The 23,341-nt window shown below is 42.0% G+C and overlaps 1 protein-coding gene across 4 annotated transcripts in view; it reads left to right on the forward strand.

The window, feature by feature from the left end:
* Positions 1-23,341, forward strand: part of AGBL4 (AGBL carboxypeptidase 4) — a 2,933,082-nt gene that overhangs the window by 2,460,256 nt on the left and 449,485 nt on the right. For all 4 annotated transcript variants that reach the window (XM_082266214.1, XM_082266215.1, XM_082266217.1 and 1 more), the window contains one exon: positions 14,422-14,533. In XM_082266214.1, coding sequence (XP_082122340.1) covers positions 14,422-14,533 — 112 coding nt within the window. The remainder of the gene's footprint in view (positions 1-14,421; positions 14,534-23,341) is intronic.

Here is a 23,341-nt window from a genome sequence, read left to right on the forward strand (position 1 = left end):
TACTGGGTGCACAAATATAGATACCCTGCACACAACTAAGGTCCAGTATCAAAAAGCAAACATCAGACTGGTTAATGGAAAATTAACCCAATAATTTGTCCAGGGTAGCAGAAAATAACAGTATGTACATAAATGAGTTTGAAAAGAATTAGTTCAGTCACAGTTAACTAGACCAGCCCTTTTCAACCAGGGGGCCCAGGCACCCTGGAGTGACTTCAGGTGTCTTCAAGGGTACCTTGGCAAAATACCAAGAAATTGCCTAAAAACTGTATACAAGCCAACAGGTGGATCAAGCCTGCCTATTAGTTACACAAAGCCACAGGTTTTCATTGTTCACCATTACAGTCTTCCAGCTGCCAGTGTCCTAACAACCAATAATGTCATTGGTTGATAAGGAGAACCCTGGGCACCTGCCCCTTTCCTTCAACACCAGGGTCACATTAGCAGAGTGATGGAGAGAGACAAGGGAGAACAGATACATTGGAATACTAATCGGTACCAGTGTGTAAAGATATATTTGCTTTGGAAGAATAAATCACCGTTAATGTTGGGTGTCCTATGCATGTGGACGTTGCTACATTATGCAAAACTATTAGTTTATTATTTTAAATTTTAGAATGGGGTGCCTAGAGAATGTGTGGAATTTTAAAGGGTTCCTTGACTGTAAAAAGGTTGAGAAACACTGCACTAGACAATGTGTTCACTAGGCTATAGCAGCAAAGAATGGAGTTCTATGCAACTAAATTAGCATAATCTACAAAATCAGCAATACGTAATGGCATTAAAAAACAGTAACAGCAATTCTACTCAATACAGCAATATCTCCTATATAAAGAGTAGGCTATAACCAGTTTAGAGTGAACTGTCATACTATGGATGACAGGCAACATTTTTGTGAAGCAGCTATCTGAATGAGTAGTCTTTAGGCTTAGTTTTTAAGCAGGCTAGCATTGGGGCCCACTCTTTATGGTGATGCACATGAGTACAGTCCAAAAAAGTCTGCATGCAGTAAATAATTTTGCTAGTTAGATGGCCAGTCTCTATGTGCTCAGTCTCTCCTAGCAGCAACAATTTCATGGCAGCAGTGTCCTCTCACCAGTCCCAGCTATACAACAACAGGGGTCTCACTGTCAGCTCACTGCTGGATCTGCCTGGAATGACTCCAGTCTTCAGCACACAGCCACAGGCTTGTAGCAGGTTGATGTGCACACAGGAGCAGAAATGTGCACCTCAGTCTCCTTGCAGTAAAGAGGAAGTTCCCTGGTATTCAGACTGTGAAAATACAGCTATCTCTCTTTATACTTGTCTTGCATTTGGAATTGTAAAGTCCATTGACTCCCATAGCATGATTCTTCATCTGCACTACATCTCCCATGATTCAATGCCGCCCAGCATCAAGTCTCTAAAGCTCCTTCTGGTGGATGGAGGTGGGCATAGTGTTAAACCATTCAGCCGACATTCATTGGGAGCACAGAGAGCACTGCAGCATGATAAAATCTTTGACCTTCATCACTCAGTTTCCTTTGCCACTCTTGCACAGTTAACATGGTCATGACACGCTCCATTTGCATCAAATTAGAGCAGTGAGCAGTGGTCTGCTTTTGTGGTCTGAAGGTTTACCAGGAGCCAAATTCAATGGACAGCTCTCATCACAGCATGGGGACAGTATTTTCTGCTCGCTCAGATTTTTATCTGTGAGGTCCATACAAAGATGCCTCAAAAGGTTATTGATTTGTGACAGACCAACAGCAGTACCCACCAGCCATCAGTACCTGCAGCAGCACCCACAGCAGTACCCACCAGCCAGCAGTACCCAAAGCAGTACCCACCAGCCAGCAGTACCCACAGCAGTACCCACCAGCCAGAAGTGCCTGCAACAGTACCCGCCAACCAGCAGTACCCGCAGCAGTACCCACCAGCCATCAGTACCCACAGCAGTACCCACCAGCCAGCAGTACCCACAGGAGTACCCACCAGCCAGCAGTACTCACCAGCCAACAGTACCCACAGCAGTACCCGCCAGCCAGCAGTACCCACCAGCCAGCATAACCCACAGCAGTACCCATCAGCTAGCAGTATCCATCAACCAGCAGTACCCACAGTAGTACCTGCCAGTCAGCAGTACCCACCAGCCAGCAGTACCCACAACAGTACCCACCAGCCAACAGTACCCACTAGCCAGCAGTACCTACAGCAGTACCCGTCAGCCAGCCATACCTACAGCAGTACCTGCCAGCCAGCAGTTCCCACCAGCCAGCAGTACCCAGAGCATTACCCACCAGCCAGCAGTACCCACAGCAGTACCCACCAGCCAGCAGTACCAGCGAGCAATACCCACCAGCCAGCAGTACCCACAGCAGTACCTGCCAGCAGTACCAGCCAGAAGTACCCACATCAGTACCCACCAACCAGCAGTACCCACAGCAGTACCCACTAGCCAGCAGTACCCACCAGCCAGCAGTACCCAAAGCAGTACCCATCAGCCAGCAGTACCCACAGCAGTACCCACTATCCAGCAGTACCCACCAGCCAGCAGTACCCACAGCAGTACCCGTCAGCCAGCAGTACCCGCCAGCCAGCAGTACCCACAGCAGTACCTGCCAGCCAGCAGTACCCACCAGCCAGCAGTACCCACAGCAGTACCCATCATCCATCAGTACCCACAGCAGTACCCCCCAGCCAGCAGTACCAGCCAGCAATACCCACCAGCTAGCAGTACCCACAGCAGTACCCGCCAGCAGTACCAGCCAGAAGTATCCACAGCAGTACCCACCAGCCACCAGTACCCACAGCAGTACCCACCAGCCACCAGTACCCACCAGCAGTACCAGCCAGCAGTACCCACCAGCCAGTAGTACCCACCAGCCAGCAGTACCCACCAGCAGTACCCACAGCAGTACCCAGGGTCCAGGGATAATCCATGACAGAGAAGGGGGGTAATCCTAGTCGCAGCTTTATTCCAAATGGTTAATAAATATATATATATATATATATATATATATATATATATATATATATATATATATATATATATCTTTAAAATAAAAAAAGATTTTTTGAGAATCGTGAGAGAATCACAATCTTTATTCTAAGAAAATCAGGATTCTCATTTTTGCCAGAAACATGCAGCTCAAATATATATATATATATATATATATATATATATATATATATATATATATATATAAACCTTGTAATAAGTAAATAGGTAAATGTATAAAATGGTGATCTTTTATTACATATCTAGAGTCCAACTTTAACAAGTATATATCAGATAGAGTTATACAATTATTTTTCTTCTTCATAAATAAGCTGTATGAGCATCATATATTAGACACTGCAGGAAAAATGATAAGGCTTTTCTACGTACATAACTAACACATAGAAGTTACAGATAATGAATCTACATAGCAGCAAAAATCCAGGGAATTCCTGTGTCAGGAATGGCGCTCCATATCAGGAGCCTATCTCTGTCACATGATTGATGGATTACTGTTCTTCAGAGCGGCACTCAAGTCTCAGATGATAAGTGTCACTTTGCCAGCGTTGCAGCCACAGAGATTTCCATTATTGAGAAGATTTCATGAATGGTACTTTTCTCTTACCGGCTTGCTGGTAGGTTTTCATTTTGATCCAGGATTTGATTTCTTCCTGTTCTGCCACCTACATTCAGCTTTAAAAGGAATCAGATTTTACAGAGCAATATACAAAGAAGCTGTTAGATAGAATTTGCCTTTTTGAGCCATGTACAAATTCCAATCCAAGGCATTGAACCTAAACCTGTGGAAGAAGTCACTTACATAGATGTCGCTCTTTTTAACTGGTTATATAAAACTAAAACGTTTTATGCCTGTTGTTCTTTTTTTTGCTGTCTGGGTCCCATTGGAGAGGTTTCCAGTCACTGTCTGTCTGGAAGACACAACAGGAAGTGAGAAGAAGTCTCCCAAAAAAGGGAAATCCCCTCTTGTCATCAGAACTGGTGTGCCCCTTGGAAGATTTCACCTCATTTATTTCAATGGCAATCATTTTCTCACCAGGGAAATTATTGCGGGTGACAACAATAAAAAGCTAGATAAATAAAAAGGGCAGCGCTAAATGTGATAAATGAAACACCACATATACAAAAAACATGATCATGAAATCACATATACATATGGTAACCTTGACAGTCCCATAGGATGTTGTATGTAATACATACAATGAAGCGACTGAAATAAAAATATTGTGACATCAATTAAAGTCCCATACAAAATAGTAGGAAAACCATAAACAGTCCCAAAAAGTGGAGGAATGATCAAGCTCAGGAAAAAGGTGGTAGAAGTATATTCAGATTCTGTCACCAGATGGAACAAATAAAATGGGCGCTCACCGGATAGTATGGACCTATAATGTCACATATGACATACGGGTCAAACAGGCTTCACAGACAAGCTCTTAGATTCCTCCTTAGGATGACCTTGGATGTTATTCGGGGCTCACAATGAGTGTGGAGGAGGAAGAGTGAATCCCTCATTCACCATAACATATAAAAGCCAAAAGAAAAGGCACATAGGGTAAAACTGCTTAAAAGGAAATGTATTAAAAAGCAGGTGTGCACTTACAGACATCCAATGGTAAACCAGCAATACAGTCAAGACAAATGGTCTACAGGGAGACCATTTGGATGTCTGTAAGTGCACATTGCTGGTACCATATTGTGAATGCACTTTGGTACGAAGCTTATAGCTATTGTTTGAATACTGGTATGTTCTTTATTGGAAAATGTTCTACCTTGTTGTTGTTATTTTCTGATATCACACTTTGTTTGATGTGATTTTCTGCTTTCCTTTCACCTCTATTTGAAATTCAATAAAAATTATTGATTGAAAAAAAAAATGTGGATTTTGGCCTTTGATGTTAGAGTGAATGGGCTTTCCTGAATGAGGACCACATTCACTATTAGAAATTCATAAATTCAAGAAAAAAAAAAAATTCCGTTCTCCCCCTTTCAATCTTTTTGTCACTGTGGTCAAAAATAAACATCCATTTGATTCCACGAACGACTTCAAACTTTGCGGCAAACCCCATTAAAGTCTATGAGGAGCAAATCTTGTTGTCAGTTCTGGTAATTTATAGGGATAATAAGCAAGCTTTTGGCAACCAAATATCACCTCTAATCAGCACCATGGACAGCTCACATAATCACAGATGCAATATTGGATCCCGATCCTTATAACCTGGGTGTGTGAGATGTTGATCTACTAAGACTGGAAAGTGCAAAATCTGGTGCAACTGTGCATGGTAGCCAATCAGCGGCTAACTTCAGATTGTTCAATTAAGCTTTGACACAAAAAAACTTGAAGCTGATTGGTTTCTATGCAGAGCTACACCAGATTTTGCACTCTCCAGTTTTAGTAGATCAACCCCCATTGTTTGGTTCCTTAATTTATAAGCCTAATGGTGGCTACACACAATAAATGAATGATTTATTTTCCAATCGATCTCTCCTATTAGGAATAATCGATCTATAGCCAACATCATAATCGATATGCCACACATGGGGACATGGAAGATACGATCGTAAGTTATTGATCTTATCTCTGCTTCCACCATGTAATCTCATAATTTGATTGCACAATCAAATGTATCACTGAATCAACTCAGTGCTGCTGACTGATGCAAAACGATTGATAATTTTCCGTTCTGGCCATTCTGCTAAACCAAGTCTAAATCGATTGGAAGAGATGGTATGGATATTCAATTGGTTTTTGATTTGATTGTTTAGATTTATTTGCACATTGATTGGATAATAAAATCAAAGTATGTATGGGAACAAGAGTTCTGTATTTTATTTTACCTGTATACAATACCTCTGCTATCATGTTTTTACATGTTTATCTTTTTCTTTAGTTTTCTTGATACCATACAATATGCATCTCTATATATATATATATATATATACAGTATAAACTGTATATATATACATTCTTTATTACCAAAAGTATTGGGACACCTGCCTTTACATGCATATGAACTTTTAGTCTGTAGGGCTTAATATTGAGTTGGCCCACACTTTGCAGCTATAACAGCTTCAACTCTTCCGGGAAGGCTGTCCACAAGGTTTAGGAGTGTGTCTATGAGAATGTTTGACCATTCTTCAAGAAGCGCATTTGTGAAATCAGGCACTGATGTGGACGAGAAGGCCTGGCTTACAGTCTGTACTGTAAATCATCCTAAAGGTGTTCTATCGGGTTGAGGTCAGGACTCTGTGCAGGCCTGTCAAGTTCCACCACCCCAAACTCCCTCATCCATGTCTTGTTGGACCTTGCTTTGTGCATTGGTGCACAGCCATGTTGGAACAGGAAGGGGCCATCCCTCAAACTGTCCCCACAAAGTTGGGAGCATGAAATTGTCCAAAATGTCTTGGTATGCTGACACACTAAGAGTTCCCTTCCCTGGAACTAAGGGGCCAAGCTGTAACGCTCCTGCGTTTATATGCGGTGTGGATTTTCAGCTGCAGAAATAGTTCCACGTCAGCAGTCATGTAAGAGATATGCTGAGATACCATTCCCAACCTCAATGACTATTCATGTGTGGAAGGTCTTATTTCAGCCAGTAAATACACACAATTAGCAAGCTGGTTCCTAGAGTGACTTTATGCATGTGGTAACACAATGATGAAGGTTGAGGGATAGGTTGAGTGGAGGTGGTAGGTGATAGACACTTGAAGGTGAGACAGTAGCAGATGGATGCAGGAAGGTTTAGCAATGTTGTATGATAGCAGATGATAGAATAGCAGGTGGACATACAAAAGAGATCAACCCAGTGCAGAAAAGTAGCAGTAGTCTCAAGAGCTAGCAATCTTGTTTATGCAGATGTGATAAACAGTCTCTACTATGCAGAGCTAGATAGTGTAAGCTTAGTATAAGTTTATAGAGAATTCCCCTGCGGGGTACTTAGCACTATTAGCGATACAGCCGAAGGGTGGTTCAGGAGAGGCGGATGATCCAGTAACAGGATACAGGGATCAGCGCAGCGAGGTTCCGCCAGCGAAGTAAGCTTGCAAGCATGGAAGCTTCAAGCAAGGTTAGCATCCAGATAAGGTTGTTTGAACGAACACATGTGATCGAGAACCGACGCCTTAAATAGCCATCTAGTCCGGCGCTGAGTGATGACAGCTCCAGTCTTAAAGGTGTATGCGCACCTTTCCAAAAGTAAATGGTAGGGCGCATACACTTGTGGAAAGTGTAATTTAGGGTACCAAAGGTACCGGAACATTACAATACCCCCCCCCCCCCTTAAGGCCTGCTCCTGAAGGCCTCTGGAGCTGGTTTGTCTGGGTATCTCGCATGAAAATTGCGGATTAATCTAGGGGCATGTATGTCAGAGGTGTTTAGCCAGGTGTCGTCTTGGGGCCCATAGTTCTTCCATCTAACCAAGTACTGAAGTCTTCTTCTGTAGATACGAGAATCCAGAATCTCTTTTATCTCGTATTCTTCTCCACCTTCAACTTGTACAGGAGGGGGAGGTGGAATATTAGGCCTTATTCCTTGGTCCGGAACATGGGGTTTTAGTAGCGACACATGGAAAATGGGATGGATTTTTAGGTCCATTGGCAATGTAAGCTGCACTGCAGCTTTTCCAATAAGTTTCTTGATTGGGAAAGGTCCCAAGAACAGAGGTCCAAGCTTTTTGCTAGGGATCTTCAGTCTCAAGTTTTTTGTTGAGAGCCAAACGAGGTCCCCGATAGTATACTGTGGAGAAGATCTTCTACGAAGATCATAGTACTTCTTTTGTTGACTGTGAGCGTGTGCAATGGTAGTATTTAGTAAACCCAGAGAATCCTTTATTTGGGAAAGATAGTCTGAGGCTACTGGGTTATTTGAAGGAAGGATGCGTGGAGGGAGAATAGAGGGATGGAACCCATAGTTCAAGTAGAACGGACTCTGCTTGGTTGTACTGTGAGTTGCGTTGTTGTAGGCAAATTCTGCCAGGGGGAGAAGATCCAACCAATCATCCTGTTGGTAAGAAGTGTAACAACGTAAATACTGCTCGATGCATTGGTTGACTCTTTCAGTCTGTCCGTTGGTCTGCGGATGGTAAGGAGAAGTGAGCTTCCGCTCAATCCGTAGTATGTGACATAGTTCTTGCCAGAATTTAGAAATAAATTGGGATCCACGGTCAGACAAAAGAGTTTTTGGGATACCATGTAATCTGAAGACATGTTTCATCAGGAGTTCTGCCGTTTGTTTGGACGAAGGTAGTCTGCGAATAGCAATGAAATGTGCCATCTTTGTCAGATGGTCCACTGACACCAAGATGGTATTAAATCCTTTGGAAGGAGGCAAGTCTACGATGAAGTCCAATGACAGAACCTCCCATGGAGTTTGGGGTATTGGTAGACTGCATAGTAGACCGGATGGTCTCGTAGTGTCAAATTTGGACCTGGCACAGACATTGCATGAAGAGACGAATTTTTGTATAGATGTTTTCATGTCAGGCCACCAGAATTGCCGAGAAATCAAATTGAAAGTCTTTGTCATACCCATATGTCCTGCCATAGGCACATCATGCGATAATTCCAAGATCTTGGTGCGTAGGGTAGGTGGTATGTAAAGTTTGTCGTTGTAGTAGAGGAAGCCTTCTGCATCGGTAGTTAGTTGTGGTGGGGGTGAATCCAACCTTATACCATGCAGAACCTCTTCCTTCAAGGAACGGACAACTCCAATAATGCGTTTGTGAGGTATTATAGGAACGGAAGGAATTTCAAAGTAGTTTTCTTCAGTTAGTCGTGATAGTGCATCCGCCCTTTTGTTCTTATCTGCAGGTGTGTAGGTCACTAGGAAGTTAAACCTTAGAAAGAATAGTGACCATCGTACCTGTCGATGCGAGAGAGTTTTACTAGTCTGAAGATATTGGAGGTTTTTATGGTCCGTGTATATAATTATTGGTAATTGGGTGCCTTCGAGTAAATGTCGCCAATTCTCCAGAGCCAATTTTATAGCAAGCAGTTCCTTCTCACCCACGGGGTAATTTATCTCGGGACTGCTCAGGGATTTAGAAAAAAAGGCGACTGGATGAAGTGGTGAAGTGGGGGTAGGTCGTTGGGAGAGTATTGCTCCTACTGCCAGGTTTGACGCATCTACCTCCAGAATGTATTGGAGGGATGGGTCTGGATGGCGTAATATGGGAGCGGAAGTAAACCTTGTCTTTAACAAGTGGAAAGCCTTATTTGCTTCTTCTGACCATTTAAATGGTATTTTTATGCTAGTGAGCTGTGTGAGGGGTCTCACAATAGCAGAAAAGTTTTTTATGAACTTCCTGTAGAAATTTGAAAATCCCAGAAATCGCTGTAGCGCCTTGCGTGTAGTTGGTGTAGGCCAATCCTGAATGCAGGATATTTTACTCATGTCCATCTCGATTCCCGTTTTGGATATGATGTAGCCTAGAAAGAGTACCTCGTCTTTATGGAACAAGCATTTCTTCAGCTTCACATAAAGATTATGTGCAAGCAATCTCGATAATACAAGTCTTACATGTCTTATGTGTTCAGACAGGGTCCGTGAATATATAAGTATATCGTCCAGATATACCACAACACAGACATCTAGTAAGTCTTTAAAAATATCGTTTATAAATCGTTGGAAAACTGCAGGGGCATTGCATAGGCCGAATGGCATCACAAGATATTCAAACAATCCGTATCTAGTTCTGAACGCAGTCTTCCACTCGTGTCCATCACGGATTCGAATGAGATTGTATGCTCCTTTCAGGTCTAATTTTGAAAAATAGGTAGCTCCACGCACCTGCTCAATTCCGATTCAATTTCCTGTAGTCGATGATAGGTCTGAGACTTGAATCTTTATTGCGAACAAAAAAGAGTCCTGCTGCTGTGGAAGAAGTGGAAGGTCTAATAAAACCTTTTTCCAAGTTCTCATCCAAATAGGTTTTGAGATGGGCAAGTTCATCCTGTGAAAGAGGATAAACATGACCGAACGGCAATTTGCTATTTGGGAGTAGATCAATGCTACAATCATAGTCTCGATGAGGAGGTAATGCTTGAGCATTTTTCTCAAGAAAAACCTCAGAAAGATCCTGATAACATAGTGGTGCAATCTCATCTGTCACCACAGACAGAATCTTCCCGGAAAACGGGAGGTTACACGTTTCCTCGCAAAAACAAGAAGGGAAGGTCAAGGACCGTTTCTTCCAATCTATGGTTGGTTGGTGTGTGTGCAACCAGGGAAGTCCCAACACAATGGGAAAGTGGGGTGATGGTATTAAATCGAAGGTAGAAGTCTCCCTATGAGACTCGTTAATAGTGACTAGAAGTGCTTGTGTCTGATCGGTGATCGGACCAGAGGATAACGGAACACCGGTAATAAGACTTACTGAGACAGGTTTGAGTTTAGAAATAATAGGAATTTTATTTAAAGCAGCAAAACATATATCCATATAATTTCCACAAGATCCTGTGTCAATCATGGCCTTAGTAGTAATCCTGTTCTGGTCCCACTGTAATGTCAAAAAAAACAGAAATGTAGGGGTTAGTGAATGAAGTTGTCAATCCTCCTAGAGAGACATGTGAACACTCACCCTTCTTTTTGTTGACTAGGGGACAGACGTTTATCTTGTGATCCGGGGATGCACAGTACAAGCAGAGATTTTCATTTCGTCTTTTGGCTTTTTCCATAGTTGATAGCGGCGGGCGTATGGTTCCTATCTCCATAGGAACGGCCAGACTCCGAGAGGAAACGGATAATGGCATTCCCATCTTTTCAGCCTTTCTTTCTCGTAGTCTTCTATCTATGGTAATACTGAGTTGTATTAATGCATCCAGGGTTTTTGGCAGATCCGCTCGGGCGAGCTCGTCCTTAACGGCTTCTGATAGGCCAAGCCTAAATTGGGTTTTCAGAGATGCATCATTCCATTCTGAATCAAGGGTCCATCTCTTGAACTCTGCGACAAAGTCTTCCACAGGCCTCCTTCCTTGTTTCAAGGATCTTAACTGAAGATCAGCAGTACTCTGCCTATTGGGGTCATCATATAGGCTAGTGAGCTCTGCCAGGAACAAGGCATAGGAGTTGAGAAGCTGGTAGTTTTTCTCAAAAAGAGAATCTGCCCAGGCTCGAGGATCGCTTGATAGGTAAGAAATAATAGTACAAACCTTAATGTGATCAGTAAGGTAGGTACGAGGTTTTAGCAAAAAAAGTAACTCACATGCGTTTTTAAATTCGCGAAATTTTTTGCGATCGCCTGTAAATACCAAAGCGGGATTTATCTTGGGTTCAGGGGACTGAGCAGAGGTAAGTTGTGTCAGTCTAATTACCTGCTGCGACAGAGCCTGATTGTCTTCTTTTAATTCAGCAAGTGCGTGTATTAACGCAGATACTTGCTGTTTTAATTGTGTCACCTGAGTGGTTATTTCTGGAACTATTTCTGCTGAATCCATTTTTAGGTTCGTTCAATCTGTAACGCTCCTGCGTTTTTATACGGTGTGGATTTTCAGCTGCAGAAATAGTTCCACGTCAGCAGTCATGTAAGAGATATGCTGAGATACCATTCCCAACCTCAATGACTCATCATGTGTGGAAGGTCTTATTTCAGCCAGTAAATACACACAATTAGCAAGCTGGTTCCTAGAGTGACTTTATGCATGTGGTAACACAATGATGAAGGTTGAGGGATAGGTTGAGTGGAGGTGGTAGGTGATAGACACTTGAAGGTGAGACAGTAGCAGATGGATGCAGGAAGGTTTAGCAATGTTGTATGATAGCAGATGATAGAATAGCAGGTGGACATACAAAAGAGATCAACCCAGTGCAGAAAAGTAGCAGTAGTCTCAAGAGCTAGCAATCTAGTTTATGCAGATGTGATAAACAGTCTCTACTATGCAGAGCTAGATAGTGTAAGCTTAGTATAAGTTTATAGAGAATTCCCCTGCGGGGTACTTAGCACTATTAGCGATACAGCCGAAGGGTGGTTCAGGAGAGGCGGATGATCCAGTAGCGGGATACAGGGATCAGCGCAGCGAGGTTCCGTCAGCGAAGTAAGCTTGCAAGCATGGAAGCTTCAAGCAAGGTTAGCATCCAGATAAGGGTGTTTGAACGAACACATGTGAGTGAGAACCGACGCCTTAAATAGCCATCTAGTCCGGCGCTGAGTGATGACAGCTTCAGTCTTAAAGGTGTATGCGCACCTTTCCAAAAGTAAATGGTAGGGCGCATACACTTGTGGAAAGTGTAATTTAGGGTACCAAAGGTACCGGAACATTACACAAGCCCAACCCCTAAAAACAACCCCACACCATAATCCCCCTTCCACCAAATTATTTGGACCAGTGCACAAAGCAAGGTATATAAAGACATGGATGAGCGAGTTTGGGATGGAGGAACTTGTCCTGACCTCAACCCGATAGAACACCTTTGGGAGGAATTAGAGTGGAGACTGTGAGCCAGAACTTCTTGTCCACATCAGTGCCTGACCTCACAAATGCGCTTCTGGAAGAATGGTCAAACATTCCCATAGACACACTCCTAAACCTTGTGGACAGCCTTCCCAGAAGAGTTGAAGCTGTTATAGCTGCAAAGGGTGGGCCAACTCAGTATTGAACCCTACGGACTAAGACTGGGATGCCATTAAAGTTCATGTGCATGTAAAGGCATGAGCCCCAATACTTTTGATAATATAGTGTATAAATATATATATATATATATATATATATATATATATATATATATATATATATATATATACAGTGCCTTGCAAAGTATTCGGCCCCCTTGAACTTTTCGACCTTTTGCCACATTTCAGGCTTCAAACATAAAGATATAAAACTGTAATTTTTTGTGAAGAATCAACAACAAGTGGGACACAATCATGAAGTGGAACGAAATTTATTGGATATTTCAAACTTTTTTAACAAATAAAAAGCTGAAAAACTGGGCGTGCAAAATTATTCAGCCCCCTTAAGTTAATACTTTGTAGCGCCACCTTTTGCTGCGATTACAGCTGTAAGTCGCTTGGGGTATGTCTCTATCAGTTTTGCACATCGAGAGACTGAAATTTTTGCCCATTCCTCCTTGCAAAACAGCTCGAGCTCAGTGAGGTTGGATGGAGAGCATTTGTGAACAGCAGTTTTCAGTTCTTTCCACAGATTCTTGATTGGATTCAGGTCTGGACTTTGACTTGGCCATTCTAACACCTGGATATGTTTATTTGTGAACCATTCCATTGAAGATTTTGCTTTATGTTTTGGATCATTGTCTTGTTGGAAGACAAATCTCCGTCCCAGTCTCAGGTCTTTTGCAGACTCCATCAGGTTTTCTTCCAGAATGGTCCTGTATTTGGCTCCATCCATCTTCCCATCAATTTTAACCATCTTCCCTGTCCCTGCTGAAGAAAAGCAGGCCCAAACCATGATGCTGCCACCACCATGTTTGACAGTGGGGATGGTGTGCTCAGGGTGATGAGCTGTGTTACTTTTACGCCAAACATAACGTTTTGCATTGTTTCCAAAAAAGTTTGATTTTGGTTTCATCTGACCAGAGCACCTTCTTCCACATGTTTGGTGCGTCTCCCAGGTGGCTTGTGACAAACTTTAAACGACACTTTTTATGGATATCTTTAAGAAATGTCTTTCTTCTTGCCACTCTTCCATAAAGGCCAGATTTGTGCAGTATACGACTGATTGTTGTCCTATGGACAGAGTCTCCCACCTCAGCTGTAGATCTCTGCAGTTCATCCAGAGTGATCATGGGCCTCTTGGCTACATCTCTGATCAGTCTTCTCCTTGTATGAGCTGAAAGTTTAGAGGGACGGCCAGGTCTTCGTAGATTTGCAGTGGTCTGATACTCCTTCCATTTCAATATTATCGCTTGCACAGTGCTCCTTGGGATGTTTAAAGCTTGGGAAATCTTTTTGTATCCAAATCCGACTTTATACTTCTCCACAACAGTATCTCGGACCTGCCTGGTGTGTTCCTTGTTCTTAATGATGCTCTCTGCGCTTTAAACGGACCTCTGAGACAATCACAGTGCAGGTGCATTTATACGGAGACTTGATTACACACAGGTGGATTATATTTATCATCATTAGTCATTTAGGTCAACATTGGATCATTCAGAGATCCTCACTGAACTTCTGGAGAGAGTTTGCTGCACTGAAAGTAAAGGGGCTGAATAATTTTGCACGCCCAATTTTTCAGTTTTTTATTTGTTAACAAAGTTTGAAATATCCAATACATTTCGTTCCACTTCATGATTGTGTCCCACTTGTTGTTGATTCTTCACAAAATATTACAGTTTTATATCTTTATGTTTGAACCCTGAAATGTGGCAAAAGGTCGAAAAGTTCAAGGGGGCCGAATACTTTCGCAAGGCACTGTATATATATATATATACTGAATACTTTTCCTAACAGTGATACTTTTTCTTATTACAGATGCTCTTTGATGGGTTTTGATCTTAACAGACATTGGCAGGACCCCTCCCCATGGGCTCACCCCACTCTCTACGCTGTGAAACAACTGATCCTGGAAATGCACAACAGTCCAGTAAGTTCTAAGGTTTCTGGTTTTATTACTCCAATCTTTAAAGAGGCATTAAACCCAAAATCAAAAATGTAATATATTGCAGCTTACCTATCATTTGATGTAGTGGCTACATTTGTTTTCTTTTTAAGCTTCCCCTCTTCACCTGTCGATCTGGCCATCCTTCCTATATTAAAGTGCCCCCACTGAATGAGTAAAGGGGGCACTTTAATACAGGAGGTGTGTTGCTGGCCAGATTCAGTATTAGCTGTAGTTTAGCTTTAATCTATTAGTGTACATAAATCTGATAGTGCGTCTAACACTCCCCTTCCCCCAGGCTGACAAGTCTGCTAATACTGAATAAGCAGTTACAACCATTTATTTTTGAGATAAAGGTTTTACATATATAAATAAAAGCTGATCGTTTTAAGCACTCTTGTCAGTGGTAATTGGTTTGTCTCATCCCTCTAACTGCTATATCTGCATGTCAGCTTGTTCTTTTGAAAAACAACAGACCTACTGGCTGGATCACCAGGTAATAATAAAGGAAAGACAGCCTCAAAAAGATAATGAATGCAGCCACTACATATCAGAATTGGTAAGCTGCAATATAATACATGTTTGCTTTTGGGTTTAATACCACTTAAAACATCGCTATTTATGTAATAAATGTTTACCCACAGTGAATTAAAAAAAATGTCAGAATAGTGGAATTATCAATAGTAATTAACATGTATTTATTTTTGTCTTCCAATCTGCACACTTTTATAGTCCGTTACATGTTTGCACCATTTAAATTAGGCTTCTTACACACCTGTGCAACTTGTCCTGCGACTTGGGACTGCAAAGTTGCATGACAAGTCGTACTCCATGATTTCCAATGAGTACCGTTCATATCTGTGTGACTTCATGTCGCAGCGACTTTAAAGTAGTCCCTGCACTACTTTGGTCCATAGACCTTAAGATTACAAAGGCATTGCTTCAAGTCCAGTCAAAATCACGTAAAAAAAAATTCCAGCAAAACTGTGTGATTTTTAGGTCGCACAAGTGTGAAAGGGGCCTTCAAGTCAACATGTATGGGAATTAAAACACATAGATTGGTGTCTAGCCAATACCTGTAGCCAAAATGGAAAAGTTGGGGGAGTGTCACTGAAAAGCCTACTGCTGCTAATCTTCATTTTGTACCCGAGTGCCTCTTTGACACATCTTCATTAATCAGTTCTTCACTGGCTGCATTGAAAGCAAGACCACAAAAACATCGGAGGGCATTTGATGTGCAGCCATTATCTACTATTAAGCACTGAGTAAATAGTGGGACATCTCTGGGGACCTTATGGCTGCCAACCTAAAATTTGTTTTATGCACAACAATTTGGATATGCACGTGACAGTAATTATTGATTGGTTGAGTGTATAAAAGTAATTCCGCAATAGTAACTTTTAATCATTTATATTATATAGCAGCCATTCTCAACCAGGGTTCCATGGCACCCCAGGGTTCCTCTAGAGTTGACTAGGGGCTCCCTGTGCCGTGGCTAACTCACCACCCATCTCTTAAGCCCCGTACACACGAGTAGAAATTCGGCCGGGAATTTTCGTCCGACGACCGATCTGCCGATTTTCGGCTTGTTAGTATAGTGCTTCCGACAACCGACTCCGACTTTTTGGCCGAAAAAATCCTGGTGTGCAGGCTATATAATTTTTGTCGACCGTCAAAACACGTCCGATTTTCCGTCTTATTATTACAGATTTCGATGGGGAAAAATCTTATGAGCAAGACTAGGCATGCTCAGAGAAGAAAGAACACAAAGAAAGCAATCCAACACATGACATCACTTCTGAAGTAGAATTCTGTCGTGCGGGAAAATTTGTGTGCAGTCTAGAGCACATTCCAACCAACAGACACCACTCAAAACCACTGACAAAATACGGACGACCGGTCGGCGGAAATTCGTTGCGTCTGTACGAGGCTTTAGTGTCTGAATAATTCCAGGGCCAACTCCACATGGCATGACTGCAAGGGTGAAAGTTTGACTATTCACTGTAAAGGGAGCATTCTTCCCAATGACCACCAATAGACTAATCTTAGCAGTGGTTCCCTGAGACCTGAAAATTATTTCAAGGGTCCCTCTTGGGTAAAAAATTTGAGAAAGGCTGTTATATAGTATATATTATATTGTATGTAAAGGCATCCCCTGGAGCACCCACATCCTGAAGCATTCCTCCACTTGCACTAATTTAAAATAAATAAAATAAAAAATTGCATATATATGTTTTTTTCTAGCTTGTCTTCTTACTTGTCTGTGTTCCCATTAGGGGTTATTCACTATCTTTTTTTGCCTTGGTGACCATTGTCGCTAAAACAAAAAGTGACGGGAAATCCAATATATCACCGCTACGGTACAGGTGGATGGTGGAAATCCTCCAATGGGGACATCAATTTCAGTGATAGCGATCTGAGAATTTTCCCCCAATTTTAAGATCTTTCCTCTTACTTCCTGTTGTGTCTCTGTAACAGCAAGTGAAGGGAAAGCTCTCCAATGTGACACAGACAGCAAAAAAGAAAAATGATAGTGGTTTTAACCATTACTTACTCAATTAAAAACAAAAATAAATGTTTTTTAGCTAGAGAAGGAGGGTGGGGAGATCAATAGTACTGGGGGATAGGTTGGTAGAAGGGGCATATATAGCAATGAATCCTAGATCTGGCATATACCAGTGGCATTTGCAGAAGGTTCAAATGTCTATGTGGAGGCTGCCAGCATAGTTGGTCAATCAGCAGAAAAGGTGAATTTGGTCCAATATAACCATCTTTTTTGGGACTGCTCTTTGGTATCATTGACCATAGCCATCAATTCCTCCATCAAATGTATCTTTCTGATCTTGGCAAAAAATAAAGGAGCCACCCTGAAACAGCAAACCTGGGGCAGTATTATAGCACCAATCCACTTGTCGTTTTGAGGAAGAACGATGTCCCCTCTCATTTCTCCCCTCCATCTCTCCTTAATATCGGAGGCTTTTTGGATTTCAGACACACATTCCTCCATCTTGATGAATGAGCCCCTTGTGGTTCCCCGGGGGTCTCCATCTAGCCATGGGAAAAGTGTTGAAATGATTGCGTCAACCATGCAAATTTACCTAAGCTCCTGAAGAAATATTAATATGCCGCGAAACATGTAGAGCAGGAATACATGAGGATAAGTGGTACCCCAGTATCTCGAACATTGGTATATGCCGATGTATTATACAATTTCAACAAATATTTATACTATCTATGATATTTTATGCTCTGGGGAATCCACAATCTGTCCAAGAGTTATTTTTAGGAATTTTTCTCCATCTTTATGATTGTACCGTCTATACAACATTTTTAATGTAGACCAATAAATTGTTTAAATTGTATATATCTATGTGTCGGTAAAGACCAATATTTTTTTCTTTTTGAGTTTCTAAATGTGTTATCTCTAGGATGCGGCACAGTTAAAACGTAGGTGCTGACTAGCCAACAAGGGCACCGAACTCACCCATACTATTCAACTTTTGCTGGTCAGGCCTTTTCTGGAACCTTTTGTTTACAAATTTAAATTAGTATTTTTTTGGTAGAAAATTACTTAGATCCTATGAACATTATATATATTATTTTTTTTTCAGCAGAGACCAGTAGAATAAAATGGTGATCAATTATGTGGACGTAAAAATTTACGCCAAACTATTAGTGTCCAGGTTACAAACTGTTCTACCCTCCTTGATAGGATCTGATCAATCCGGCTTCATGAAAGGGCGTCAACCCTCGGACGCTACTAGACGAATGATAAATATTATTCACCATGCGCATTGTATTCAAACGCCTTCTCTTCTTTCTATAGATGCGGAGAAGGCGTTCGACAGGGTGCACTGGGGGTATCTCAGGGCGACCCTTCATAAATTTGGCTTCCAAGGGCCAATTTTGTTGGCTATACTAGCACTCTACTCCTGCCCTTCGGCTAAAGTTCTGACCAATGGCCTACTATCTAAGATATTTGACATCACAAACACAACTCGCCAGGGATGCCCTCTCTCCCCCTCTATCTTTAATTTGTCCATTGAACCACTAGCTGAAGCCGTTTGCTCCCATCCCCACATCACGGGGTTCAATTTACAACGTCACTCCCACACCATAAACCTATTCGCGGACAATATTATCCTCTCCCTGACCAACCCTACTGTCTCACTTCCCTTCGCTCATGATCATTTAAACCAATTCAGTGCTGTATAATTTTACAAGGTTAATTTTACCAAATCCCTTATACTGGACCTGGGGGTCATTGACCCTGCTAAATCTCACCTTAAATTCACCCTCCCCTATGTATGGACTGACAACTTAATTTCCTATCTTGGTATCTCCCTTACTGCCTCCCCTGACAGATTGGCAGATCTCAATGTTGACCAACTCCTACAGCAACTTCGTCTGGATTGGACCTCCCTTCCCAAGTTTGAAATTTCTTGGGTGGGTAGAATTGCCTCGTTTAAAATGCTACTGCTCCCAAAAGTATTGTACCTTTTTAGGACACTAACCATCCCCCTCAAACAGTCCCATCTGAACAAATTATCCCAATGTCTTAAGCAATTCCTTTGGAGAGGGAAGAGAGCTAGATGCTCCCATAAAGACCTAATTCTACATTGGAAGGCCGGGGGTATTGGCCTCCCTGATATAGGCGACTATTACACCGCTTCCCTGTTGGCGCAAATGCCTCGATGGTTTGCAAACCCGAGTTCCTCATGTTGGGTGCCCCTGGAATCCGCATGTTCACACATGACAGACCTATCCCTATTGCCTCTAGATGACTCCTGGAGGAAACTAACCCTCCATACTCTTCCCCCTAACACCTGAGCCTCCATCCTAGCGTGGAGAAAACGTATTCTGCATTCTACAACGACCCCCAATAGTACTTCTATTAAGCTGCCCCTCAAGCTCCTGGAAGTCCTGATTCCCAACCTTTCCCTCCATATATTTGTGGAAGCGGGTCTGACTTGGATTGATGACCTCTTCTATGGCAACCAGCTCATACCCTTTAATGTTTTAGCCTCTCAACGTGATCTTCCTAAATCCGCATCCTTTACATATTCCCGGGTGATCTCTTTTCTGAAAATGTCTCCCCCTCCATCCATCTAGGTGGACTTCCTCGCTTGGCAACACCTCACCAAACCCCAGACACAGGTTAAAGGCATTACGCTATTTTACTCCACCCTACAGAACAAATGTTTGCTGACCAAGACGTCCCCACTTGTAGCGAGGGAATCTGACCTCCAAAAAGAATTCACACTCCAACAATGGTCGCATGCTTTCAAATACAGATATCCCTCTTCTCACTGTGTGAACCACTGGGAGACCTCCCAGAACCTGCTGACGGGATGGTGTAGGACCCCGCATCTTCTGGCACACTACTCCCCTCCTCTCTCTCCTCTGTGCTGGAGGGACTGTGCCCAACTTGGGACCCTCCTCCACATATTTTGGACTTGTAAGTCACTCACCATTTTTTGGAACAAAATCTTTTCCGTAATCTCCACCAAATGAAAGACCACTGTAAGCCTGATCCAACCTTAGCGATCCTACTACTGGGAATCAAATCCTTTTCACCTTCTCATAGGACTCTCATATCTCGTAATTTGATCACTGCTTCCCTGGTCATAGTAAGACACTGGCGCACCCCCTCCCCTCCTAACCCCTCAGAGGTACTAGCCCAGGTCCAGTTTAACTACCAATATGAGCGACTTCTTGCGCTACGCTCATCCTCCTTTCTCTTTTTTGAGAAATCCTGGATGCCATGGGCCGACTGGTATGATGCATCCCACTTTACGCCTCCGGTCTCCTCAAATGCCCTTTCTCAACCTAATGACCACTTCCCGGCTACTCAGCACAGCCAACACTCGCTTAACTTATTGTGATTGTTTCTCAGATGTACGCTTTCTGTTTTGTTTGTTCTCTCGCTGTTGATATTTACAATACTCAATGACTTTTCATGATCCCTTGTGCAACGATTATAATATATGTCGTTTCTACATTTTGTTCCATTGTTCTATCTACTTAGTTCTTTGGCGGCTGCGTCCGCTAACGTTGTTGTACTCTTTGCTAAAACCTTAATAAAAATTATTTGAAATTAAATGGTGCAAAATACACTTTAATAATATTAATACATAGAGTTACAGAGGAGGTCTAGTGCTAGAATTATTGCTCTCACTCTAACGATCGTGGCGAAACTTCACATGTGTGGTTTAAACCGTTTATGGGGTGTTACTTACGTATGCGTTCAAGCACAGAGGGATGGGGTGCTTTACTTTTTTTTTTGTTATTTATTTTACTTTTTTATTTTTTATTTTTACACTGTCCCTTTATTTATTTTTTTAATACTTTAATTACTATTGCAAGGAATCTAAACATCCCTTTTAATAGAAATAAGCATGACAGGTCCTCTTTATTGAGAGATCTGTGGTCAAAAACGCCCCAGATCTCTCATTTACCTTTAAAAGCAAAAGAAAAGAAAAACATTTTGACAACTGGACTTAAAAAAAAAAAATGATCTCTTTAAGCCTAAAGGGCATAGAGCCCTCACTCGACTTCCTGCCTATCCATTTGATGGACCGGATTGCTCCCGGGTTTACTGACTATAGGGCAGTACTGGGAGATAGGCAATAATTAAATGATAAAGAAGTGCATCCTCAGTAAGTGATTAAATCAGATGCTGAAAATGGTTAAAAAATACTGTATTGGTTTATTATCACTTTAATATAGAAAAAGTGAATTCCCTACATATATAAAATAATATCACCGTTATTGGAATACGATAGATTTATATGCACAGTTAGGTCATTGGAATGGGTGTAATAATAACTATTTAAATGCAATTTTTTATTGTATCAGTGTTTTGTGCCTTGTCATTATCTTTGTAAAAAAATGTATTGATTTTTTATACGGTCTATGATGCATCTATTGGTACCAAGAAAATCTTCCAGCCCCCCCGCCCTTCCCTTTTGTTCTCCCCAATTACATTAAGGATGTAGGTAACCCCCCTCTTTTTTAACCAATACTAATATATGTAAAGAGCCCAAAAAACAACATCAGAGTACAGACTATGCTGACCGGTCTCATTCTACCTGTCCTTGATTTAGACATATCTTATGTTACGGTCAATGGCAAAAGAGGCATTGCAGGGGACCCTATGAAGATTTTACAATTTTGCTATAGAGCCCCATGATCTGTAGTTATGCCTATGAGCAGGACTTTAGTTCCTCTTTAACCATGACAGTTCCAATGCTTGGTGAGGTCAAAAATGTCCACAGCTTCGTACTCTATGGCTTGTGGATACAGAACTGACTCTCTGTAAACTTGCTGCTATGGAAATCCCAGTGTGAGCCCTCTGATCAGTAATGACACAGCCATCATTAAATGACATGCTAGGTGTCGGCATGCCCTACTTTCTGTATTGGAGATGTGATGCTTAGAGTGGTCTTTGGCTCAGTGTGACATAAGGTAGAAGCAGAATGCAGGTCCCTGCACCGGTTTATGACTTTGTTCCTTATCTTTTCTGCTTTTTAAAATTTCATATGCCCTAAGGATTTGTGGGCCCCTGGCAATGTGCCTGCAGGAACCTAATGGGAAAACCTGCCTTGTATGCTTAGCCAGGTTCGCATCAAACACTCCCTGTTTTGAAGCAAAAAATAACTAGAAAAATAAAAGCTTGAATCAGATTATTGTGATACAAACACCGTACTTGTGTTGTAATAAAATGCTGAAAAAAATTCAGTATTTTTGTCACTTATCTTATAAAGAACCTAAAGTGGTTCTAAAGGCTTTTTACCTTTTATGTATTCTATGCATGAAGGTAAAAAAAACCCTTCTGTGTGCAGAAAAACCCCAGCACCCCTCCACCCCCAGTTCTTACCTTAGCCCCTGCTCGATCCAGCGATGTGCACGAGAGCATCAGCTCTTGGGGACTCTCCCTCCTCATTGGCTAAGCTGTTGGCTCCTGCTGCTGTCAATCACAGTCAGACAGCCAATAAGGAGAAAGAGGGGGCGGGGCCGAGCCATAGCTCTGTGTCTGAATGGACATGCAGAGCAGCATCTCGAGAGCGCACCTGCTTGGGAGCCCTCTTTACAAGCTGCTTGCTCTGGGAGCATTCGATAGGAAGGAGGGGCCAGGAGCGCTGGTGGGGGACCCCAAAAAGGAGGATCTGGGCTGCTCTGTGAAAAACCACTTCACAGAGCAGGTAAGTATGACATGTTTGTTATTTATTTATTTTTTTAATTTGTTGCCTTTAATATCACTTTAAAACTGAACTCCAAGCAGATATAAAAATGTCAATTAACAAAGGAATGTTATAATTTAAAAGGAATGTTATTATTTATCAAAAATATGTAATCTAGGAGCCAATCTGATAAGCTGTTAGCAGAATGAGCAAAGGGATACACTCAGTGGTCTTCTGCTGCTCTTTTATTGTCTACTCACTCACAGGTGGGGGGGGGGGGGCAGGGAGGTGACCAGGTATTGGTCTGTATGAGCACTCTTTACTTGGCACTGAATGTGTTTCTGTCCGTTCAGTTCTGAAAGTTACACAGCTCTGCAAACAGCCTTTTGCTACAATCAAATATTTCAAATGTTAACTCATCAGTCCAGAGCACCTGCTGCCATTTTTCTGCACCCCAGTTCCTATGTTTTCATGCATAGTTGTGTCACTTAGCCTTGTTTCCATGTCCTTTGCAGAGGAACTGGGGTAAAGAAAAATCTCTGCAGGTGCTCTTAACTGATGAGTCAAAATGTAAAATATTTAAACATAATGGACTAGGTGGGACTTTAAG

Source organism: Pelophylax lessonae (assembly GCF_965119305.1).
Source record: "Pelophylax lessonae genome assembly, chromosome: 8".
NCBI classification, from domain to species: domain Eukaryota; kingdom Metazoa; phylum Chordata; class Amphibia; order Anura; family Ranidae; genus Pelophylax; species Pelophylax lessonae.